This window comes from Thermobia domestica, chromosome 13 (genome assembly GCF_964235325.1).
Source record: "Thermobia domestica chromosome 13, izTheDome1.hap1.1, whole genome shotgun sequence".
NCBI classification, from domain to species: domain Eukaryota; kingdom Metazoa; phylum Arthropoda; class Insecta; order Zygentoma; family Lepismatidae; genus Thermobia; species Thermobia domestica.
In genome coordinates, this window is record NC_137466.1 from 126404310 (window position 1) to 126432174 (window position 27865).

General features: G+C 33.1%; 1 protein-coding gene across 5 annotated transcripts in view; it reads right to left on the reverse strand.

Annotated features, from left to right (window-relative positions):
* Window positions 1-27865, reverse strand: part of LOC145668491 (agrin-like) — a 1085796-nt gene that overhangs the window by 47621 nt on the left and 1010310 nt on the right. For 4 of the 5 annotated variants that reach the window (XM_081736441.1, XM_081736438.1, XM_081736439.1 and 1 more), the window contains 5 exons: window positions 18639-18857; window positions 15723-16004; window positions 11153-11305; window positions 3615-3737; window positions 2991-3128 (listed from right to left, as the gene is read on the reverse strand). In XM_081736441.1, the coding sequence (XP_081592567.1) occupies window positions 2991-3128; window positions 3615-3737; window positions 11153-11305; window positions 15723-16004; window positions 18639-18857 (915 nt within the window). The remainder of the gene's footprint in view (window positions 1-2990; window positions 3129-3614; window positions 3738-11152; window positions 11306-15722; window positions 16005-18638; window positions 18858-27865) is intronic. The other variant, XM_081736440.1, reaches the window with a different exon arrangement.

Genomic DNA, 27865 nt, shown 5'->3' on the forward strand with positions numbered 1-27865 from the left:
GAAAATAACATTAAAATATTACAAAATAAACAAGGAGGAACAGGCATCATAATGTGTGCGAATGAGACGAAACGGCATGTGGTGGCCATACTATATCGTTAATGAAAAATGACCATACGAAATCTCTTAAAATAAAATAGTAAGAAAATGAAATGAAGATGAATAACCCAAATGATGGGATGAGAGAGTAAACTAATTTCTTGTTGAAAGCGCAAAGAATAGAAGAAAAAGGAACAACATATAAAATGAGTTTGTTTAGTATTGGATTAAGAAAAGCTGCAAATAACAATAATAATAATAATGAAAAGATAGGATATGGAAGTAACAACATTGAACTTGAAGCATCTTTACTGACTTTGTTTTAGACAACAACATGAATAAGATATAACTTTAAAGAAAATTGTTTTAAAGATATCTGTTTACAAAACTTCGATAACGGTATAAATTTATTAAATAGCTTGCTTTTTAAATATAGTGTGTTCATGATGCTTGGAAAAGAATAAAGAATTGAAGAAAATAAAAAACAACAATACGGAAAACATCTTCATTTTATCCCGGGAACTACATCTTCTGAAAATACCCTTAATCTAGCTGTAGAAAGGAAGAAAAATGATTCCTGGTTACATGGGAAAAGTTGCACCTGTCTTCTCTCTCATACGAGATATTTACCCTGTCCCGTTCTCACACTGTCTTTCTTTTTCCTTTACTAATTAGAGATTGATTAGTTTTAACGATTAAGCTGTTATGTGGTTTTGTGTTGTCTTCATTCTTTTTATTATTAATAATACTTAAGAAGGCATTATACAGATGATTTCTTTGTTCTTCCTTTCTTTATGTAAAACTACTAACCTTTATAGAAAAAAATACGTTTCAAATAGTAACAAACCATTCAATATACTAAGGAAAAGACAAATATTTAAGTATTTCAATTCGGAACAGTTATAATTAGTGATGTTGGGATATTTAAGTTGTACAATAAATAGATAGATGAATATTATTTATTAAACTTATAAATGACACTTTATTTATAGATCGTTTGGGAGTTCGGCTGTGGATCTACATAGTGCACGTCATTTTCTTGTGCATGTAGAGAACGAGGGTCGCTGGGGATTGGCCCATACACTTCACACATACACATTTTATTCTACAGGCTTTTCCCCATATTTATCTTCCTTTCCCACCTCTTCATTCTCTCTTTTTTCATTTTCTATTTTCCCTGTCATCCTCTCAATTTTCCCGACTACCTGGGTTTCAGGCCCTCAATGACCTTACGAACTCTTACAAAATTTTGACTCTTTTTCCTGATTTTGAGATATAATATTATTTTAAATGTTATCAGTTGTGACCTATTTCCAGTTTTCTTCAATGCCGTTCTTACTACTTAATACAACATAGTTTTTAATAATTTTTTTATCTTTACGACAGATTTAATGATATAGTTGACTTAGTCAATGGTTGCACTATTCGTTTTAATAATTCACTGAAGAAAGAAGAGACATTTTATAAAGTGGAGTTAGGATTAATAATGATATAGGTTATAATATTAGGAAATGTGAAATTATAGTGGAAATAATATGCAAGATGTTCACAACAGAGTACTGAGTATTATGACTATATTAAACACTTAAGAATAATAAGATCATAAACATTGTTAAAGATAGAATAGATCACATTAATTGGACGTAGTAATCTGAGTTTAATATTGGCACCTTGCATGTGGGGAGTTATGAGGTATCAAACCTCATAATTTTTTATTAACAAGTGACTAAAAATATGTTTATCATTAACAGATATGTTCTCATTCAATTCTTAACATAAAATAGAATCAATGGATAACTATTAGACAAGTACATAAATACTAAGTCAATTTTGTGTATCTGTTGCTTTTTAATTGTAAGTCTTTCGGTCGCTGTTTAATTGTAAGTCTGAAGTATAAACGTAATTTGGCTATGCCAGGATCACTATCATTCGGTCTAAAACTGAGATGTAGACTTGGAGACAAGTTTTCAAAGAATTGGGCTTATGTGTTTTGTAATGTTGACAAAATTACAATGCTACATTAAGGGTTCTACTTCCTGACTTGTATTATTTTAATTCGTTATTAAAAGAAAACACAAAGAAGAAATGAAATAAACAGGCTTTAAAATTATAAATGTAACAGGAATACAAAGAAAGCAATCATAACATCCATTTCACAACAATATATTTGTTTGGTTTCAAATCCTGGCGATTCAGGAAGACAGGTACAGGTTCTTTGTCCAGAACAGGTTGTCTTAGAACACACGACGTGTCGCTGATTGGTATAATAGACATCTTGAAACTCAAATGGCGGATGAAAACAAGTCACAAGGTGTCCAATGAATAAACTATTTTCAATTATGCTGGTGAAAGGGAAACGATGAAATAAGCGGTAATTATGGTGAAGGCTTTACATGAGGTACTTTGTAAAGTGTGGAATTTAAGTAAGAACTATTCAAGTCTGTGTTTGACTTTTACGTGTTTTATATTGTGATTAAGCAGACACACGAATACAGATAAAATAATGAATATATGGGGTATGTTTAGTACAAGGGGTCCAGAAGCAGGTAAAAAACGCAAAATTTACAGGAGAAATGAGAGATGTAAGTACTTAGACGTAACACAACGTAACTAAATCTAACCTAAGCTAACATAAACTAACGAAAGCTAACCTAAACTAACCTAAACTAACGTAATATTAGTAGAAATAAGCGAAATTATACCATTTTTTGGAAAATTATGCGGGACTCCTACACTAATATAACATAAACTAAACTAACCTAACGTAACCTAAACTAGCCTAACCTAACTTAAACTAACCAACCCTACCCTAAACTAACAGAATGTGAACAGAAATTACGAAAATTGTAATACTTTTTAGAGAAAAGAGCTGGACCCCTTCTGTTAAACATAGGCCGAATATATTTTTGAGTTGAATAAAAGGATCAAGCTATTTTTTTTAATGTACTTACGAATACATCCCTGGTTTCCTTCGGAAATTTTTGGAAGACCCCAGAAGCCTGGTTCGCATCTGTCACATTTGAGGCCGCCGACTCCTGGTTTACACGAACATTGTTGTGTTACAGGATCGCAGGTATCAGAATAAGAACCTACAAAAAATAATTCTCGTGAAATAATAAATACAGACAATTATTTTTTAAACTTTCTTGAGATGCATTATACGTTTAGATAATTTTCACGTCTTGGAATACTGTTTCTTGCTCTTGTAAAATTTATTTTAAATACTTATGTTGTGATGTATTTGAAAACTAAATTTATGCCGGTAATGAAATCCGGAGCTACTCATAGCAAGGGAAGAACACTACTTAAGAGTTTTTAATGTTTTACTCTTTGTAGCAACATTGCACATAATCACTTTTATTTATCATACATTATAATTTATTTCTTATTTTAGTGAAGTAAGAAATAATATATATTAAATTTATATTATGATATTATGGGATATAGCACAGTGCGATCCATGAAAATCTTTGAATGAAGCTTCACTTTCAATTAAAGCTTTCAGTGTCAATGCGTATAAAATATGTAACATATTTACAAAAAGTACTTATCGTCAAAATGGACTACATTATTACCTAGTTTGTTACAGTTGCAATTGGATGGACATCCTCCATTATCTGGTCCTAAAGCAGCTGTTTTACCATCTGGACAACAACCATACCATGAATCGTCACAGCTTCTTACATGGACTGCCATATCTAAAGTTCGGAATAAAGAGAGTGAAAAGAATAAATATGAGAAGAAATATTAACAGTAAAAAACAGAAGTTGTTAGTTAAATAGATCATTATACAATTCTGTTCTTTCTAATATACCCAGTGGTCCAAATTATAAACATCATGAAAAAGAGGAAATATCAGATATTTTAATTTCCTGAAATCAGGTACACAAATATATTTTCTCATTAGTTTATTTCTCAATACAGATTGCCTTTATTCTAAAGTTATTAGATATCCTTTATGCAATCTTTCGTTCCAGAGAAAATTCAATCCTCGCAGTTCTAATAACTTTTAATATATTCCTATAGATCTCCAATTTATTACTTGTATAAAATTTCATCCCATAATCTTCTCCATTTTTTCTTTGTACATATTTGTACATTTCCATTACAAATTTGATACCATTGAAAATCTGACTATGAATGGAAGTTTCATCCATTGTCAATAGAGGCCTTCTACCTATTGCTATCTTTTAAGAAATTCGCTGGTGTAAGAAACTTCTGTGAGAAGCTACATATTTTCCTACTTGACAGTCTATTTTACTTGTATAATTTCTATTTATCTTATATTTTTTCATGTCTAGATTTGGGAATGAAAATTCTGCTATTTCTCGTGCTAATAAGGCATGTACTGAATTAAACCTGCCATTTTTAAATTGATGTAGTACCTTTATTACGCATTGTACAAGTTTATGTTGTACATGTATTGATAGCACGTACACTAACTTAGAAATTGATATGCTTTTCATTGTTTAATGTTGCAGGGTACAGATACAGCAATGAATGAAAGAGATCACCGTCAACGAGTCGTCGACAAATGGCTCCAAAATCCTTGTCGCCCCTGGAGTTTGATTGCGAAGGACCTGAAAATGCCGCACAGAGCTGTCCAAACCATATTGACACAGTACATTACGACTCAGTCGATCGAACGACAACAAAACAATCGAAATCCTTACGATCCACGTGACCCCAACTTCACAAAAGGATCGTGAGTGCCATAAAGAAGAATCCTAGTGCTTCGATCAGGGATGTTTTCATGAATTGCAACATAAGCGTCAGCATGGTGCAGAGATCGAAGCAACGCGACGGTATGAGGACATACAAAAAACAGAAGGTGCCAAGAGTTTCAGAAAATCAGGGCACCGCCATCACATCACGTGCTCGCAAATTCTATGACTATTTTGGACGCGAAAATCGCCACATCATTATGGACGACGAAATCTACGTCAAGGCCGACTTTTCAGCGCTTCCTGGTCAACAATTCTCCCACGACCCGAAACAACGGTCGCAGTGGGGAAATTCGACAAGAAATATCTTGTGTGGCAGGCGATCTGCGAGTGCGGAGAAAGGAGTTCAGTTTTTGTCACGAAGGTAATGAAATCCTTCGTGAGGAAATCCTTCGGAGGAAAGAACATAGACTGAAAGTATTTGAGAACAAGATCCTGAGACGAATATTCGGACCCAGGAGGAACGGGAAGGGGGAATGGTGGAAACTTCATAACGAGGAACTACATAATTTATACGGTTTACCCAACATTGTTAGGGTCGTCAAGTCTAGGAGGCTTAGGTGGGCGGGTCATGCAGCTAGAATGGAAAAAAGTAGGAACGCTTTGAAAGTCTTGACTGGAAGACCAATCGGAAAACGACAATTAGGAAGACCTAGGGCAGATGGGAGGACAATATTAAGATGGATCTCGCAGAGATTGGAATACAAAGTAGAAACTGGATGTAGTTAGCTAAGGATAGAAGTCAGTGGAGAGCTTTTGTGAACACGGCATTGAACCTGCGGGTTCCATAGGCCATAGAGTTAGTTAGTTAGTTAGTTAGGATACGGTGAACGCACAAGTCTATGTCCAAGAGTGCTTACAGAAGCGACTGCTGCCACTAATTTGAAAGCACGACGTCTCCACCATATTCTGACCTGATCTCGCCTCAGCCCACTACGCCAAAGCGACGATAGAGTTCATGAAGTAAAACGGGATAGAATTTGCCAAAAAAGACATGAACCCACCTAACGTCCCGCAGTGCCGGCCTATCGAGCGTTATTGGGCGCGAGTGAAAGGCGTTTTGAGGAAGACAGGTGAGGCTACGAAAACCATTCAGGAGTTTGAGCGAAAGTGGATTGCTGCTGCCAGGACGATCAAGAAAGTGTCTGTCGAAATCCTCGAGAAGGGAGTACGCAAGAAGCTGCGCCATGAATACAATCCATGAACTCTTTGTATTGTTTCTTTGAGCATACTTTAAGTCAATGTACTTGCTCTCAATAAATGTAAAACAGAAACTTGTACAATGCGTAATAAAGGTACTACATCAATTTAAAAGTGGCAGATTTAATTCGGTACATGCCGTAGTGAATTAAACTAATATAACGTTAAAGAAAAATAAATTTTGATTAGTTTTTTTTCGATAACGTAAGTAATGGAAATATGAACACTTTTCTAATTTATTATTTTTATTTGTTCATTATTTACATGCTGGGAACCTTGCAAGATGGTTCATATATATATATATATATATATATATATATATATATATATATATATATATATATATATATATATATATAGATATAGATATAGATATAGATATAGATATAGATATATATAAGTACTTAAATGAGTATCCCTATAATTCAACTTTCTTTTCACAGTTCCTTTCACCGATAACGGAGGATGGTAAAACATGGATATTTAGAGAGAGAACATAATAGTTCCTGTGTAATTTTGTAAACCGCTTGGGATAGGTCCTGTAGTTTCTAAGTTAGGGAGTTTTGAAAAATGATTGTTCGAATTTTCAATGGATCATAACTCTGAAAGGAGGCATTTTTCGGCCCATGTTTATTAGAACTTTTTTCTTTCATTTCGTACAAGGATTCGCCTCCCAAAGTTTGTCGGTGGAGTTACCTACCACTCTGTATATATATACACCAATACAGAACCTTGGAATTTGTTGCATAATAATCAAGATTAGAGTTTGAAAAGATAATTTTGAAAAAAATGAGTTCTCATTCTGGAAATACTTCTAAACGAACGAAATAATTTAGTAACGTCAATTCATTCGCAATAATAATAATAATAATAATAATAATAATAATAATAATAATAATAATAATAATTATTATTATTATTATTATTATTATTATTATTATTATTAGAGTGAAACCAATTAGTTTTTATAATGACTCTATATAGCACTAAGCATTATTGCTACCGCTTGAAGTGTTGACTGGTACAGTCTGTTTCGATTTTACGAGTAATTATTATTAAATTCTTCATGATTTCTAAATTCTAAAATTTCGCGACAGATTACGTTACACTGTGTGACAAATCATCTGTCCACGAAATTTTATTCATATTTGGCCAATAGTTACAAAAAAGTAAAGTATCACATAGAAGGCTAGTCGAACCTAGGTTGCCCCTAGCTAATCACGGCCACCAAATATAGCACTGTTTATTCCATGCGATAATTGCCCATCAAATTTGGTTCATATCCGACCAGTAGTTACCGAGAAATAAAGTACCACACACACATGGAAACTATAAGATCCCGTATGCTTACGCCGGGAGGTAGTAATGTTTTTTGTTCTTCCTGAAAAATTGTCCGATAGACTTTGGATGTTCTTCAATTAAAGTCTTCAATCGAAGAAATTAGAGATTCGAATTCCACATGAGAACAATAGGCGGAGATACATACATAGAAAAGCACTCTAAATTTTATTTTTTTTTCAAATTTACAATGGACAGAACCAATATTTGTATTTTCCCCCTTCCGAATCTCCTTCTTCCCCCGATGGTTTTGTTACAACTAACTCCAATCATACGAAAAACTAAGAAATATGTTGAAATAAAGGGATATATTGACATGAAGTAGAGTGTATATACAAGAGATAATATCGCTACGATTTCTTTATTTAATCTAGCAGTTAAAGAAAACAAAGCTTTAAAGTATACATTTGACGTATATCTTTGTTCCATTTCATATGTCGTTCTAACTTATTTCAATATGCAGTCAGTTCTATGGAAGCTTACTTAGCTTCTTTTTAAATTACTTTCTCTGTGCTGTGAAATTACTGGATGACTAAATCAAAGCTTGTATTTCGCTCAGTACACTCAAACTCCTTCCATCTATTCAGATCTTCCTTCGAGCGTTTGGACTCTTGTTTGCAAAGTTTGGAAAGAGCACCGAGGCAAGTGAGCAGTGGTGATGAGAGAACTTAAATTCGAACTCAAATGAATGTTCTTAACGACTTATGAAACTTTTGGTTCCGTGGAATATTTCGAGTAAATGGATTTGAAAGACGACGCGACATTTATAAAACAGAATATAGGAATTTCATCAAAAGTGTAACAGAAGCAGACGCAACTTTAAGCTTTAGTTTACAAAATTGTGTGCAAACTGTGTAAAATATTTGTCTTCGTATCGACAAACTGATATGAAAAGGAATAAACGTATAGTGGTCTTAAAGATGAAACTTTGCAACAACGGAAGTGCTTGACAGCAGGTATTTAATATTACTTCTATGAGCTTGTAGAGTTTAAATGTAGTTTAACTGTAAATTATGGATTTTCTGCCTCACGTTTTATGATTACAGAAATGTATTAGAAATCCTTACGACTATGCGAGCCTTACCCAAAGAAACTTGGCCATCCACTTCTCTTAAAAGACATTTTCTGGCATCACTAGGTAGAAAATTTTAATATTTTAGCTTGAAATTGAGATCTGAATTGGCCAAAGAAGATTGAAGTTGTTAGGTTTAATATAGGTTGGATATTAATCCAGAATTTTTCAGAGAAGAATGGGAGAACAGGTATTTTGAACAAAAGTGTGTAATGATCGGTGAAACATATGTACATATCTTTCATGTTCTTTTGTCAGTAAAGTTTGAACGAATTGATTAATTTTCGTGTAATTTTCACTATTATAAAAATTACGTTCTTCTCATTACGTCGAAAAAAGAAAACAGAATTAAAATTAGATGACACGTACAATGTTAGGGTGTTTTATCATATACATTTTTTCCCGGTGATCGTACATAATCAAAAGTAGTATATTGATGGTCGATCACTTCAGAAAATAGAGGCTTCCATAGCAAGGTTTCTCGCTAATTTTTTCGTTTTGGTGTGAGAGTGGCAACATACATAATTTCAACTTTCATCTGAGCTCAATCTGGTCATAATTCACTTTTTAATTATTGCTAATTCTCACCAGCAAATCAATTTTCATATTGAAGCTACAATCAGAAATGTTTAGGATTTTAAATTAGAAATGCAAGTGAATTCACTAACATAAGAGCCTGTATGGTCTTGTTTAATAGCCTAGTACGTAGTAAGTTAGAATATGCTTTAATAGTATGGAATCTTTATTATAAGCAACATGAAAGAAGCATTGAAGGAATACAAAATAAGTTTTTAAGATGTTTGTATTTTAAAATGTATAGGCTGAATTCCTGAGACATGAAGGGTTTATTCAGTACAATATTGGACAAATTTAAATATTCGTCATTAACTAGATGGCGGCAAATATCTCAATTGATACTCCTATTTAAATTGGTGAATGTCATTATAGATAATCATGAATGCATAAGTATGTTAAATTTTAATACCGCGAAAACCAATTTAAGAACTAGAACGTTATTTTATAACGTGAAATCTTGAAATTTTATGCATATGAATTCTCCTATAAATGGAATTATAATAATGTATCTAAGAAAAGTCCACAGATTGATCTTTCTCTGTCATATTCATTATATCTGAAATTGTTGAAACATTAGATCAGAAATGCGTCAAATGATTACTGGAATATTGTATATATTGTATGATCTTTCTCCATTATGTCCTTTATATCTGAAATTGTTGAAACAAACAAGAAATGCATCAGTTGATTATTGGAATATTGTATATATTGTTTGTTCTTCTATTACGTTATAGATGTAATATTGTTTTTGTTTACACTAATGCCAAACTAACGTATATCCTCTTTCAATTTATTTTACTTTATTTTTATTTATTCTTCTTTCTTGTCTTATTTTGCTTTCTATCTTTTAGTTTTATTTTATTTCCATTATTGTAAGGTACATGTACATAATTAATTCTATATATTTAAATTTTTGTAACCCTATTGTAATTGGGACAATAGTTCTGTTGGGACAATAGTGGGACAATATATCTTCCACTTGCAGTTGAATCGTCAGGTTTAAGAAGAGAGTAAGTCCAAAAACTAAAATGTTGAAAGAATGAAGAAAAACTGTATAAGTAGCAGAGTTTTCATTCAATTACCAAAATGTTTATGCTGGCATGTGAGAACTATACTATATTACTCACGTATAGAGCGAATTTTGGAAATAATATAGAGTACGAAAAGTCCCTTGTTTGATCTTTGTCATTTTTTGGTATTCACTCTTTTCTTAAAACTATCGATTCGCTTAATGATTAAGATGAGAAACGTCACGTTTCTATATTAGTTTCGGCCGAAGCAGTCTTCCACTTCATTGCACTGACAACGTCGTTGCAGCCGGGTTGCTCGACGTGAGTGCAGCGCTCAAAGTCATGAGCAAGTTCACTTACCGTGGACTATAATAAATAATTTAAATGCCAACTTGTATTAAGTATTCTGCCTATTGAGAGATCCTAAGATTAATGAGTTTTTTTCAGGGATCGGGGCTGGAAATGTTTCTTCCACGTTTCTCGATCTCTAGCTTCCTCTTTTAACTTTCAACATTTTCTTCTATTTTTCAAATCAAATCATTGATCAGTTACGCTCTTCTTCTTCCTGTTCCTCGCTTTCCTTCTATCTTTCCCTCTATGGCGGTATGAAGAATTTTTTTTCGTAAGATGTGTTCAATCCAATTGGTCATCACAAAAAGTGTGCTGGGTAAAAGCATCCTCTTCTCTCCTCTCATCTCTGTCCATTTTATCTTTTCCATTTTCCTTCAACACCACATTTCAAAGCTCTCTAAATATTTCTCCCCTAACGTCCGTAATGTCCAAGTCTCCGAATCATACAGTCCAATACTCCATATATAAAGCACTTGAAAAGTTACTTCTTTAGTCCAGTATTGATCTTGCTGGTTACGAGTGATCTTTCCTTGTTGAATGCCTCTTTGGTTTGGGCAGTTCTTGACCTGATCTCTCGAAAGTTCTTGACCTGATCGACCTTCTCAAGCTAAATTATATAAAAATGTCAATTTGGACTGAAAGAGTATCTCAGTAGAGAACCACAGGAGGAAAACAATAGCCATAACTGGTTTACATGCACATGTATGGTAAGAGTTTATTTACTCGAAGAGTTGAATCTGTCGAACAGGAATCATATATTTTTAAGAAATAAAATAAGCAGCTATTAGACAATAGCAAAATTAATGAAGTCGAATCAAGATATCAGGCAATTAAGAATTTACCTTTCTTACAACACTTCGCAAACGAGGGCGTTTGATGACAATAGCTTCCTGAAGGACAGTCTTGTCGATGAGGTCCACTCCCGCAGTCATATTCTTCTCCAGTCGTTGGATCAGTTAAAGGAGCAAGTCCGCCACAAGGTTTCACTTCCATGCCTACAGAGAAAGAAAAATAAATAATATCTTGTCTATAAGCAGATTACTAGTTCTTACACTTAAGAAAACATCCATATTAATTTATTCTCTTTCGACGAAAACTACAAAAAATTTCATTTAAGGTAATTACACAATGCAAGAACTGTATCGAGATTACATAAAAGTAGACCTTAATATGGTTTGTTATATAATAAAACACATGGAATTTTAATATACACTATTTGTACATGTTCTATTATGATAACATATTATGTAGCTAAATTAAGTCATCATACTTTAGAATCACTAAAAGATAATGAGAATTATATATTCATTGAAAGGTACTGTATTATAATGTAATGATTTAAATATGATTCATTTCCATTAAAAAGACAATCAAGTAGTTTTTGCATATTCATAAATAATTTCCTCTGAAAATTGAAGTAATAGGCTACTAAAATTTTAAAACATAAGATTACACCTGGAATTGACACATTTTCCGGACGGTTACATTTAGATTTCAGATTTATTTGAAACGTACACATTAAATACAATTTCATCAGTTTTAACGTATACTATACTATAAGCGATATGAAATTTGAAAATGTGCAAATATGTCTGTAGACTATGTTTCTAAATAGATATTTCATCGAATGTCCCAGTGAACTTTACACTATCAAAGCAGATAAATAGTCAACATTATTGACTATCAAAGTAGATAATAGTCAACATTATTGAAAATTCAGAGATTGGGTTACCAAGAAACAACTTTCTGGTGTTCATAAAAATGCTAGGATACTTTGGAATTTAAGTGTACTTCGTAATTATTACACATCCATAACATGCATATTTCTTATTAATATAGTTTTAACATTTTAAATTGGCTTAGAAGACAATGACCGATTATTTAATATATATTTGTCATCATAATGATTCAAAATCATTATTAACTTATTCGGTATCAACATTGTATAGAAAATCCATCAAACTTATCTAAAAATATAGTAAGACTATCATATCCATATAGAATATAGATTAAACTTAACCTTGAACACGAAATTTATAATCGATCATTACGAAAATAATTACATGAATAGGAATAAACTTCAAGAGGCCATAGTTTGTGGCTTCTAATCTAATACGATAACAATTTTTGGAATTGTAAAGAGGGATAGATGAATGGTGTTTTACGAATATCGTAAATTGTCTTACTTGTTAAGATTCTTGCTCTTGTGATATAGCCTGGAGCTAAAACAATATTTTATGGGAAAACAAAATAGAATTTCAAATAACACTTTTCTGACACAAAGATCTTCCTTTCCAATGCACATACATTAAATAATAATAATAATAATAATAATAATAATAATAATAATAATAATAATAATAATAATAATAATAATAATAATAATAATAATAATAATAATGTTTTCATTTACTGAGGGGAACTCGACATATTGTAAAATTTATACAAGATAGAACATCATTAATATGGTCCATAGAAAGATGACTGCAAGAACACGGATGTTTTATCGAACCCACTTATATATAGTTAAATGCAATATGTCTTTTTAAAATACTTATATGGATATGTGGATATGTGTGTTACAATTTGCGACATAGTTGTAGCAAGCAGGATACCAAACATTGCTCTTGTTTGATGAAGTTTTGGATATGTCTCCAATATAAATGCCATTAAGACGTAGAATACGAACCACCGTAATGCATTCAATACTCTCCCAGCGGTAATAGAATAGGGACTACGTGCAAAAAAAAAAAAAAAAAAAAAAAAAAAAAAGGTGCGGTAGATAGCCATTTACTACAGGAGGACTAACCTGGAGTATTCTTGCAGACATAGTTTATGGTATGAAATGATGAATTCAGGTATAATTCAAGAAAAGGAAGACTTTCTTTCGTATGAGAAAATAAGACGTTAATATGTACGGTCATGTTATTAAAGTTCTACTTTCTCAGAGGGAAGAAGTTCTCGCCTTTCTTGTGTTATGTGCCTGAATTCGCCGATACACACCACAAATTGTTAATTAGGTATTAAAATTTATTATATGATCTATGCTAACACACACACACACACAAACACAATATATATATATATATATATATATATATATATATATATATATATATATATATATATATATGTGTGTGTGTGTGTGTGTGTGTTCAATATTACTGTGATACTGACAATTCGAATGTTTGAAACATTCTTCCCGAATTTAGAACTTTTCTCTAGAGAGAAGAGTTTGAAGCCTATACTGACTAGCGATTCCATACATATTTCGTGAGGAAATATACACAATATTTTATGTTATTATGGTATTATATAACATATCTCTGTATAATAATATATAGTCTCGATGTGGATATTAAAATTGTGTCACAGAGAATTCTATGCATCCATTTTAAGTACCACCCCATATTTAAACAATTTCAAGAATACTGTCATATTTGAAATTTGATGCTATATGGCACAAAGTGACAACTCATAACAATCTGAATTTTAATAGAGAAAAGTAATTCTTATGGCTACGACTGAAATCTTTTCATGGAAAAGACAAATGTATGTACACTTATGCTCAAAGCTATTGTCACATGTCTATAAATATGTTGTTGTAGGAATATAGTTTGATAACGAATTCGCCCGGCATTTTTAATAATGTTAATTGGCAAATACATGTATGTGGCAAATTTCATGTCAAAAGAACAGCAAATAAAAATAATAAAACGAAAATAAAACTTTCTTGTCCATTTAGCAACATTCTATTTTACTCATTCTACTTTTCGTATTTATAATTCTTTTCTTATGAAATTTACCATAAATAGACATTTCCCGATTATACACATAGTATCAGTATCAAAAGTACGCTACAAAATCATTATCAAATTATGTATATATGCGATAATTATTTTGGACATGAGTGTACATTGTAGACAAATAAAATCATTATTGTTATCCAGAGAAAAATATATACTACTAATTATTTACAACAATATCCTAGTAGCCATGGTAGGAATTTAAAGTATTAGTATGTAAGATTTTAGTTTCAGTGTAGCCATGGGTATCTTTATTATGCTACGTACTACTATACGGGTATGTCCGAAATTGATGACAGTGAATCTACAAGCAATACAATTGAGAAATCTTACAGAAAAATAAGTATGTATTTGGGGTTAACATTCAATTACTTTTCTGCAACGAAACTCCCATGATACACCAGTAACCAATAACGATTAGGAACAAAATACCGTCGTTTTAATATGTACACAAAAATGTTTATTGTAAAGAGACTTGATAAATTTAAGTTTTAAGTTGTGATATGATTATTAAAATTGTTCCTATGAAGAGAAGGTACATATGTCTAGTTATAATATGAACATGACGATTTATAGAGGTAGAAATGTCTAAATCTTATTATTCAACAATGTACGGGAAAATGTGATGTACTTTCGGAGTAACGTTTTCATAAATGAGACATATGGCTGAAAGATTGAGGTTTAGGGTAAGTTATTAATTGATAAAAGTTAATTATTTCATCACATTATAGTTTATGTTAGTTAATACTACATAGACGTTTTATTATTCCGGTTATAATAAAACCGGGAGCAAACTACTCTATTAATTCTCTTACCCACATATTAACTATTGGTAAAAGGTAATACTAATAATACCAGTATGACGGGCTCGGTGACTCAATGGTAGAGCGCTTACCTCTGGTACATGGGATCCCTGATTCGATCCCCGGTCAAGTAAATTTGTGGTGGACAACATCGTATCCGTGAGTTTTGTTGAAGTACTCCCGTTTCCTCCCATAATATCATTCCACCAATTCTTCTATCATCATTCACTTGCTTTAATCATTCATCTCCCTTAGCCTAAAGGGCATAATCATGAGACGTTAAACTACAAAAATACCAATATTTATTTTTGAAATTATTGTATATACGATATCCTCGTGCAATATCTTCAATCATCTTTGAAAGATTGCTTTGGTTTAGGTGAAAACTACTCAACCTGTTTCTTTCATGGTCAATGGACCTGGCGTTTGGGTAGATGTAGCTTGGAGAAGATATGTTATGAAAACTAGGATAATTTTATTTATTTCGCTAATTATCTTATTCATTTCAATTTAAGCTGGGAAGAAAACACGGATAGACCATTTCCGAAGTGTGAAATAGAATATGAAGACTATGACCGTTGATTGATCACTCTATTAGTTGTAATTCTGCAAACTATCTAAACTCTATTAGATGTAATTCGACAAAGTTACTTATCTACCACAATTTTATATTTAAAATTTCGACCTTGTTTTGACAATGAGTTTTTAACTTTCAAATAAATCTCCATAAGAACCCTAATAGTGACAAAGAATGGATTTCAGGGAGTTGTAACAACGCTACAGGAAGTAAAACATAGCTTCACCTTCACAAAGTTCTAAGGGCCTCAATCGAAGCTCCATTTGTCGCTGGCATCCTTCCATCTTCATCACACAAATTGATGAATATAGTTTATGATCCGAGGCACATACAGGCTTTGATGGTTCTGATGAACAATCAAACTTACAGGAACAACGAGGGAAGCCATCAGGGCCAAGTTCACAGGTGGCATCGAAGTCGCAACGAATATCTCTACAAGCTTCAATTTCCATTTCAGGGTCAAATTCTCCTGCTCTAGTAGCAGGTACGGATGGAGGCGTTGCGGTGGCTGCAAGGTTAGTATGTTAGTAAGTTAGCTGTGCGGAAATACGTAGTTAGTAATATAAGTAAAAAAAATCTACGCAAACACAAAAGCATAGAACAATTTGCTAATGAGTCAAGATTAAAGTAATTATTGTTATATGTTTAGCTAAAATGTTGTTTGAGTTGAAGCATGAATAGACAGATTAGTGAGGATTTGCGGGAATGATGGAAGCGATGTAAACGAAAGAAAAAGTATTTACGAGGGCTAGTCAAAAAAGACTGAGAATATCTCTCTTACTCGCAGAATACACTAGGCTGATTAGTGTGATCTTTTTCAAATTAGTCTCCACTGAGCCTCTACCAGTCGTGAAACACGTCAGGGAAACCGCCCTTTGACATCTTATTCAAAACAGCCTCAACTTTCTTCATGAAAGTCTTTGAAGAACCAAAACGTTACCCTCTTAGCTTGTTTTCCAGACAGGGAAAAAGATAAAAGTTACAGAGAGATAAGTCTGGGTAGTATAGAGGAGGGACCCATTCAGTGTTTCTGCAGGGCAAATTTAATTAACAAATTTGCACTGCCGTGGTGAATTCACCAAACAGAAGGATGTAGTTCCTGTAAGTTTTTTGTTGGACATGTTTAGGAAGAACATCCAAAACATACTTGAAGTACTCGCTGTCGCATGTGGAGGGACTTCATGTTGGTACACCATTAAACGGCAGTTAAAGAATGAAATGACTATCACTTTTCCTACCGATCAAACAACCTTCACTTTCTTTGGCGTTGGAGACTGAGGTGATTTCCATACTGAGCTGCCCTGTTTGTTTTTCTGGTTGTAATGGTAAAGCCAAGTCTGATCCCCTGTAATGATGGAATTCAGGTATGCATCCCATGCTTTACCATCAGACATTGAAGTTCCCTACACACTTTCTCTCGTATCATCTTCTGTTCGTATGGTACTTGGGACCAATCTCGCACAAATGTGTCTCATTTTCAAATGATATTGCAGAATCGAAAACGCACTGCCATGGGGTATGTGTAGCACATCTGCAAATTTGTCAGTTGTTATTCGTTGGTCTTTACGTACAATGACAGCAGCTGTGTTAATAGCTTCATTTAGTGTTGTTGTCGGAGAACCTGAACAGCCTTGCTTTGTTCTTGTAACACGGCCCTCCTTAAAATTCTTGAGCAATCGAACTGCTGCGGATTGTGGCAGAATATTATTGCCATATGTCTGTTGCAACAATCTATATGGTTCCATGCCGAATATCTGCAAATGAACCTAAAAGCCGCATATTGTTCTTTACGAATTGACTCCATTTCATATATAGGCAATTGGCGAACTGTTTAGTTTGTTCGTACCCTATGCACAGACGCATGCTTGAGTGTCCAACAATCAGGAATGATCCGTAAAAATGACTTAGTCTTTGTTGACGGGCCCTCGTAATTATAAATAATATGTAAAACACACTTGTAAGAAAAACAGTGTCGATACAATATGAAGAAGTTAATGATGGAATAAAAAATACTCAATAGGATTATTGCCACAATGTCTGTTCAAAAACTATTAGTCAAAACGATAAGTCTCATCAAAGTTTCAGACGGAAGATCTTAAATTAGTCTCAAGATTAGTATTGGGAATATAAAATAGAGGAGTGTACATCAAGCTTATAAAAGTTATGAGATATCTAAAGACCTAATTTTCCCCTCTACATGGACGCTCGCCCATGGTTATAGATTAACATGAAAACTAAATTCAAGTTACTTTTTCAATGTGAATTTAAAGAAGAAACCTCAATTATTTTCTAATTTGTTTTATGTAAAATAAAATATAACAAGAACATTGAGTGCTCACAAAACTCTTAGTTTAAATAATGAATCATAATGAATAGAATTAACAAGGGCCGATATAGGAATCTATTGGGTCGTTGCCAAGAAGTTATTAAACACAAATTCACAGTTCTTTGCTCTAACGACGATTTTATAGCCAGAAAGAACTACTAAAATATAGAACTTTAAAATGAACGTGAATTAAAATGTTCTTTGATGCCTTCTAGTTTTAGCTCTCCGAGATAGAGAAATAAATTTACTTCCATACTTTCCTCGCAAATCCTATAAATCATATTAACCAAAACAGTGCAAACAAAATATAAAAATAAGTTTATCAAAAAAGAAGAGGAAAAAGCGAGAATTTTATGAAAGCAACATAACAAAAGAAAGTAGCAGTATCATTTCTACAGAATTATTTTGATAGTTGTACAAGATTTTATTTCTTGATATTCGCTAAAAGATAGAACTATTGAAAGAAAGAAGTAACAGAATACGTGTAAAATTAGTCAAGAAAGAACTTCAAGAATATAGTTGATAGTGAGTGTTAGTTTCACTGAGTTTAACTACGATAGAGATAGTAAAGGTTGTAGGTAATAGTGATAGAACATTTACATGTAATAATATACTACAAGATCAACTTTTGAGATATATCTTCGTGTTTTAAAATTGTGCTATTAGCATACGTATATACATTTGTGAATTTGAATTGTAAATTTCAAAATGATATACAGAACAGGAGTAAGTAAGGAAAATTTCTTTTCTTTTTTCTAAAATTTCAGTTATAAAAGATTCTACTGAAAGAAATAAATGTTGACGCTGTTTACTTACTTAGTCCAAGTGCGAATCTTTCTCGGCATTCTCCGTAGAAAATAACATTTAATGGAATATTTAATTGACATGCTGCTTTTTGCATTTCACATTCGTTCATGTATGTATTCATGTTACTGGCACATACAGGTTCCTTGGATGTGTGACAATCCGTAGGACATATGCAAACTCCGTTCTCGCACCGAGCTCCAAATTTGCATTTCACGTGTTGGCATAAATCTAGAAGAAAACAAAGAAACAAAAATAAAGATTCTGACTTTTTTCTTTTGAAAATTAAAATATAACTGTTTTATATGATTCTGTAAGTGAAAAGCCAATAAAATACATTTTTAAAGTAAACAAATATAAACTAAACCATTAATAATTCGGCTTCTAAAAATAGCATTACAAATTATGTAAGCAATTAAAATATAATAATGTATTTATGATGTTTATTTGGCATCAGACAAATCAGCACCATTTGCAACTAACGATGAACTAGAATTTACGATGAAGAATGTAAAACGATGTATGTTCTAAGTGTAGCTAATTCAGCAGCAAACTAAGCAGAGACAATGCTAATAATTCGAACTAACTTAACACCAGGGAAGCCCAAAGGAAAGGCATACCTTCTCGCATAAAAGATTTCTACGATGTACGCATATCATTCGAGAGAACATCTCCTTTCCTTGTTTCAGAATAGATTTAGGTAAACTAATACCACGTGTACAAAACTGTAGATCTAAATAACATTCTTAACATACTTGGTATCTTTTAAAAAAGTGAAACCTGAAATAATTAGATTTGAAGAGTGAACAGTTCAGTCTCACACCAACCTTTACAAACTTTGAAGTGCTCATTACTTCCTATACCTGAATGCCTTCCAGTTTTCAATTAACGGTTGCTTTGTTTAAATATAAAACTCTTTGATTTTGTTGTTAAACTTACTAATGGCTTACATAATGAAATTTTAGGTTATTGCAGGAAACGTTCTAAGTTGATTATGATGTATTGCGGGAAAGGTTCTGGATTGGCTTTAAGAGACTAAAGTAAATTCCTTAGTTATATGAAATTTGTGGGAATTTGTGCGATTGTAATTTAATATATTGGTCACATTTATATGATCCATTTAAAAGACAAGTGATGTTCTATGTCATTTGATCAAAATAGTTTTAGCTGTCAGTAGCAAAATATCGTAATAAATATAAATACTGTAGATATCATCTTCAGATAATAAGTGAAAATTTCGTACAAGTACATTATTTGTGATACACTCAATCATATATTATCTATTCCTTGGAAAGCCATTAGTGGGCAAATGTCTAACACACCTATCCCAAATACAATCATTGATAAGGGTGTTTGCTTTGGATTAAAACGGGATTAGTGAATCGGATCCCATAAAATAAAACATATTTTATCTAATAACCTTGGCACTGTAAAGGGTTTTAAATTACAAGCATTCAATTTGAACTAATATTTTAAAAGTTTTATAATAAACTAATTCACTTTGTCTTTCGAAACAAAGAAGTCCACAGCCAGGAGAACAAAATCCAGTACAGCCTTTACTTGCAACTTCAGATCAAACAAACTTCTTACCCGCTTTCTTAAGATCCAACAATATGTTTTACTTTTCTGTCTTTACAAATTGCCGAACGTTTATTTTACTGAAGCTCTCCAGATCAACACTTTAGGTGAACTTCGATTTAATTATCAATACTGCAAGTAGTGACAAGTACTATGAAATTTGCATTGGATACTTGTTTGTTAGCTTCTGTTTGATCATCTTCTTAAGCCTTATTTTCGAGAATTCTCAATCTGTGTTTAACCCTTTGAGTTTCCGCCAGACTTTCACATCTAATGTCAAGGTTTCTTTAAATGACTTTATTATAAAAGAATTTTCATAGTCATAATCATTGTGGAAAGAATTTGTAGATATAGGAATTAATACCATAATACGTTATACGTTTGCTTTACAATATCATCATGAAAGAAATTCTGGAACTTCTCTTGCTTCAGTTGAGTTTCCATTAACTACGTCTCACTCTATCTTATCAACTCAATATGGTTGTCTACTTTAAAACCGTGCTTCAACTCCAAACATCTTGAACAATATCCTAATTAGTACCTTTTTCCCTCTCTTCAATTATCTGTAATACTGAACTCGCTCCGTTCTTGCACCCTTCACATTAGCATTTTTTCCCGTCGTTTCATAACAACACATGGCGAGCTCTTATTAGCTTTATTACATTTAAGTAGTATTTATGTTCTTTTCTCCCATAGCAGACTGTTCCACTCTGAACAATAGTCAGTCTCCTTTTCACTCTTTGTTCAAAAACACAAAATGGTCCTTTCTTCTTCCTGAAAACTTCTCTTGCTATTTCTATCCTTAGTTTAATTTCTTATCCACACCTTTCACTATATACGAAGACCTTTTTCGTCTCATTGTTGGACGGATCCATTATTACTTTAAATTATCACGATTATGAGAAAGAATATGATTTAAAAATCTTAGGTATATTATTTATTATAGTTGTGTAATATTTTCACAAACGTTATGTATTATCGTATTTTCATTAGACACTTCCAATGCTTTTATTTTTTTTTATTTCGAAGACGCTCTTTCCACCAACCTCGAAATTTTGTTCACGTTTGAAATTAAATATCTTTGTATATCAGTTTGAGAACCTATTTGAAGTAACTTTTACAATAATATTATCCACTTTGTTTTATCTTGGTTACTAAAGGATAGTCCAATACGATTTTATAGAACTCTATTGTCGCATTTTACTCTTATATTTTCATTCAAATTGTAGGATTACTACGTTTGCTAGACATCTTAACTCCTTACAAGAAATACTGTAATCAAAAAATATGATTGTTATGGAATAATAAATAAAATTAAAATTATCAAAGGGGTCATTTTCATTTTTAGTCGTGATACATAAAACACATTCGAAATGCGTAAGACAAAACCTCCAGTACTAATTAATATACTATTTTAATAACAACACAAAAATAAAACAAATATGAAAGGGTGAGAAGAAAAGTGACAGACGTGCGTTTTTCTGACATTCTAGACAAAAATGACTTTACACCGGGTTGTCTGAGCTAAACCTTCATTGAAAAACATTGACAGGGAAAGATCACGTATTAACCTACATCCCATTAACAACGAACGTTTGTGAATATACAGTTGTTGAATTTACTTCAATGTCGAAGTAATTGTTATTTTTATCCTTTTGAATCGATCACTCCAATATATCTTTCCATATTTAGCATTCTACTCAGTACGTTTCCTTTATTTGTCTTCACAGAATTTTATGTATTGACCCAGCTCCATGAGACAATCAGAAGAGATATTCGAAATAACACTTCTACAGTCAAAAACAGTAGTGACGAAACAAACTCTTGATCAAATATCACTCTCTCAAATGTGCCCTTGTCAATCTACAGAAATAAGCTGTATCGCTGTTGACTTTAGTTTAATTTTTAAGTAATTTAAAAAATACTTTTATACAAAATACTAATATATTTCTTTCCGGAATATTTTTTCACTATATTATATTATTTCCCTAAATATTGAAGATGTGGGAGGAATAGTGGTTCAGTGGTCGTAGAGCGACCTACTCTAGTACAAGAAGTCCCTCTTTCGATCAGAATATGTGAGTTTGTGCTGGACAACACGGTACTCGCAGTCTTTCTTGGGATTCCCCGTTTCTTCTTGCAGTTTTATTTCACAAGTTCTCTTATAATCATTGAATTTCGTTAATAACCCATCTCTTTAATCGTAAAACGCATAAGAAGAGGGCATTGAGTTAAATATCTCATTTTTCATCCATTTCAGAGCTGGATTGCTACGGGAAAACTTTATATTTTTTTCTCCGTTGATTTTCAGTAATCGAGAATAGGAATCGAATCTTGTTTTCTAATTCATAGGCTAAAACCAATGACTGTCATAATTTATAGATTTGCTTTACGGTAAACCTGTCTTTGCTATTAGTTCACAGTTGTTCATAATGGGTTATTTTGTATGTTTTATAAGTGTATGTGTGTAACATCTCTGTCAAGACGAAAGGTAAAAAGAAAGATATCATGATCCTAATGGATCTTAAAAAGTAAACATACTTATTCAATCATTTATTTATGGTAGAATTGTTTAAATAGCTAAGTTCGTCTCTACTCAAGGCTTAAGAAACTTTAAGGATTCACTACAGAAAACAATCTCGAGCCTAGTCAATCCAGTCTATTATTACCTACCTTCTTAAGACGATATTATCCTTTCTCTGTATACCCAAAAGCCTCTTTTCCTCAAGCTTATGGACTAAGACTTTGTACACTCTTCACGCATCAGTAATGCGAGCGACGTGTTTTCCTCTATGTAAGACATCTAGCTTTTATTATATATTTGATACTCGGTGCTCCCTGGATGTTTTAAAGTTTTGCACTATGTAATTTCCCAAATTTATCTTTTTGTTCTTTTCTTTAAACGTCAAATATTTTTTGCTGACTATTTGAATTATCTGAATATATATTACTTAATAAGTATTTGAAAACAAGTTTATAACTAACATAGTAAGTTGATAATCTAAACTAATGCAAAATAAAGTTTCTGATATGAATCGTATTTTCGAATTAAAGAGGGGGAGCTATAAAACTTCCTCTCTCCTTCAGGTTTCTGATAACAGTTTCATTTTCGCGAATGAAAAAATTATTTTCCCTTTAAATGTATCATCATCATTATACATTGATTTGATTATTAGATACAAATATTCTAATTTGATTCGAGTTTTAATTAGGTCCTGATAAAATCATTAATATTTTTCTATCTATAAACTGGTCTACTACATGTTAGCATGGTGGTTTAATATTAAAATATTTACCTCTGGCTTATAGTTTTTTCACACTTGGATATGTAGGCTTTACGAAACAAACAAGTCTATAGCTTTTTAGGGTACATAAGTATCATTCTGTTCCAGATTGACACTTTACTCCAATAATTTCCTCATCATTCATTTTAATTTAACACTGTCTTCTATGAAGGCTATAAAGGCCAGTGGCGGCGATTGGACGTTAAAAGTGAAGGGGGGGGGGCACCTGACGGAAGGTTGTATAACTAATAGGATACTATCTTTTTTGGTTAAAATACCGTATATCGTATTTCATGTTTTATTAAGTAAATTGACAAGACCAACGCAAGTAGGTACTAGCGCTTTGTACCCTTAAACAGAGATTTGATTCCTTGCTTATGAACATCTTAAAATTCAAAGCGGCTGATTAATATATTGAATCCTTGTAAGAAGTGAAAGTATGCTGGAATTGTTGTGTTCCAATAGGTTAATTTTTGGGTTATTTTCCGTGGCAATTAAAACGCAATTTCTGCAACTTTCTTAACTCCACGGAAGGACAACCATCACGTACTCACGCAACGCCGAATATTATATGGCACCATTTTTTCTATGAACCCCTAATACATGCAAAAACTTTACATTTCCAAATGAAACCATATACATTAATGGGTTACTTCAAAAAAGTGGGGGGGGCAACTGCCCTCCTTTGCCCCCCTAATTGCCGCCCATGATAAAGGCTATGCAATTTTTCATGTTAAATTGCATGCAATATGGACATATCAATCATATGAATCATATGAATCTGGACAGAACAGGATAATACTGGAACAGCTGGCATACAATGTTGCATAGCCTATAAAAATTTTGAGGTTTACACATAGGACTATTTATTTAAATCCATGGACATAGGTGTGGTCGACAAACAGAAAGAAAAAAACTTTCTATTCAATGTACAGGAACATTAAAAGCATCAATTTAGTTTTTATGGATAAAAATCAAGTATCGTAGGTGTAGAGTGATAAGTATTATTAAATAGCTTTCCCATCCATATCGAGTGAAGAAAACTTATGAACATGTATGTAGCCTTGTAAAACTATTTTGTGTAAGATGCTTAAAAGAATTGATTTGAAATATCTCAAATTATAATAGACCCTATTTACGTTAATATTTATGGGACGTCAGCAGTAACATTTACTTCTAAAGCTTACTACTTGCGAAAGATACCTTTAGTATTGAAAGAGAACCATTTGTAGTATATTTCAAATTCGTCACCGAAATTAACTGAATTTTTAGTTTCGAAACGTATGTGAACAGACACTATCTGTATACTTTATTACTTTTAAAATGATGGGTTAGAACAAATAAATCATTATTAATCTTAGAGTATCTCTATTGAATTAAATTAAAAATATATTTACTCTGTACTGCTTTCAAATCGGGTAAAGAAGAGCTCCGTTTAATTCTTAATCTAATGCTATTATACTCTTTAATAACACTATTTGCATGTATAGGGACACTCTTGATTTGAATATATGTAAGTGGTATTATTTCCTATACAGTAATGTAGATTATTGCAGTAGAGCCCTAATAGCTTTAGAAACTGATATATTTTGTTATAGCTGATATAACAAAATACAAGTATTGCTGTATCTTTAAAAATATTTCAATGATAGAACATAACAAATTATATATAGTTTAGTAACTTTAAATTAAGTAGGAAATTTTATTCATTTTTATTTCTTTCCACATTCGTATTTCACCAATCTTTTCAGAATCTTTCACTTTCGTTAACCACTCTCTTCCTTTAGCCAAAAGGACATAGCAGTGGAACGTTAAATTAAAGAAAGATAGGTTTACTCATTTCTATAAACTACATTACAGATAGGCACAGACGGAGAGGGCTAAATAGGTTCGGAACTCTCCAAACTTGTGAAACTCTACACACATTTTAGGATTCTTCAATTTTATACGTGCATAAATGATTGTATGAGACTATAGATGTGAATTTGCGACTTTGTCCTTACACCCCAATTGAACCCTGTTTCTAAAATGATACATTGCTACATTACTTGGAGGTTTTCCTATCCTTGAAGATATTCGGAGATTATGTTGCTTCGGTCGAAAGTTTTAAGTTTACAATTGCAGAATTACGTAACATTAATGTTTTACATTTTGCAAGTTAAGGAAACTCACATTAATTGCTTCAGTTACAAGATGATATTTACTTAGGTATTATCACTCAGACTTTGTATAAAATCTCAACCCCTATAGTAGCTTGATGGCTTATTTGGACTTTAGCCTCCCATTTAGCACCAAGGCTATATGAGGCATGGATTTATAGCTTAATATTGGATCCGAATCACAAGAGCTCTCACTGGGAGTCAAACTGGGTTTTCCGCGTCGAAGGTGTGTATGTTAAGCACAAGTCTACCATTATACGATGATATGCCAGAGAAACTTGAAAATTTCGAAGGCAGTTCTGACTGGTACGGCTGTACTGAATATACAATACTCGTATACACTGCTTCCGGATTCCCTCCACCGCCACATTCTGACTGCACGATTCCTATGCTATCTTCCATATAGCTATCAGACAACGAACAGAATGTAAACACGAGACTCGAAACCAACTACATTGCGTTTCTCTTTGCAGTTCTGCCAAAGTTCTGCCTTTGGTATTAAATAAACTTAATACTATGCTGTTTCATTCGACGGAATAAATAATCTATTCAAGAATAGATGTACAGATGTTAACTTATCGATATGAAGTGATAGAAAATTGCCAAATTAATATTATTGACAGACAGAATTAAGATTAAAGCCACGTCTATAATATAGAAGGGATGAATGAAATCTCAAGGGTACAAAAATATTTCACATTAGCTTGAAGGTATATACAGAGTATTTAACAATAATACAGAAAATAATATAAAGGTAACCAAAAAAGTTCTGTCTCTTTTTGTGGAGGTTTATGTTCAATTGATTTTCACACCGTGACTTGAATGCGAATGGAGATAAGGCGAAGGTCAGTTGTTGGTGTGAGTATGTCCACCATACTACCAGCTGTTCAGTTACACCATGAACTTGCGTAAGGACAGAGTGAACATGGGATCTTCACAGAGCGTCATAAGGGCATGTATGATGTAAGAGTTAAAACTGAGGTCAAACGCCGCTGTAGCGGGGCGGAAGATATGCCAAGCTTTTGGTGAGAGTGTCGTGACTACGCAGACAGTGCAGCGGTGGTTTAACAAGTTCAAGAACGGTGACGAAAACTCGAAGACGCACTATGTGCCGGAAGACCAACACATGTACAAAATGATCTTCAGGTAGCAATTGAGGTGAGCAGAGGCCAAACATGTGAGGAACTGGGACAACAATTTAGCATAAGTGGAGAAACCATTCGGCAGCACCTCCAACTTGGGAAGCACTACAAGGTGGGTTGATAGGTTCTACATGACTTGATTCCGGGCCAGAAGGCAACGCGAGTAGACACCTGTGTTTCTTTGCTGTCTCGACTGAGGAAGGAGCCATTTCTGAATAGGATGTTGACATCTGATGAGAAGTGGGTCCTGCACGAAGCTCCACGGCACCGCCATCATTGGTTAGCATCCCATGAACCTGTTCCAAAATAGCAGAAACCAGCACTGCACCAAAAGAAGATCCTCCTGTGTGTTTGGTGGACTACTCATGGCATGGTGCATCGGAAACTGCTGCGAGCTGATCAGAGCATCAATGCAATTGTGTACCGTGAGCCATGCCCAAGAAAAACTCAAAACTCTGCATCCTGCACTTCTGAATCGCAAAGGGGTCCTCCTATTACAGGACAACGCTAAGCCCCACGTGGCTAGGATGACCCGGGATACCATTCTACGCCTTGGATGGGAAACACTATTACTCCGCCATACTCCCTGGACATTGCACCGTCCGATTATCACCTGTTCCATTCTTTAGAGGACGCCAGCTTAAATCCTTAGTAGAGATGCAAACTGCACTTGATACTTTCTTCGCTTCACGGCCCACCTAAGTCTACTGCGATGGAATCCATGTCCTTCCAGAACATTGGCAGAAGATCGTCGATGCTGATGGGGACTATTTTTGATCTTCCATGTACGTCTTAAGTGATATATCGATGTTCGAAGGTGGTGGGTGAAAAACTGACAACATTTTCTTGGTTACCTTTATAATAATAATTTACTAGACATTTATAACATTTCTTTATCAAATTCGGACTATTGGTTTGATTTGATTTTTGGTTTAGCGTTCTTTTTAGCAGCGAGGCTACATGAGACGTGAATCTAGGGCTTAACGTGGAAACCTGAACCACATGAAATCCTGTCGGGAATTGAACTCGGGTCTCCCAAGCCAAAGGCGCGTACGCTAACCGCTTAGACACGATGG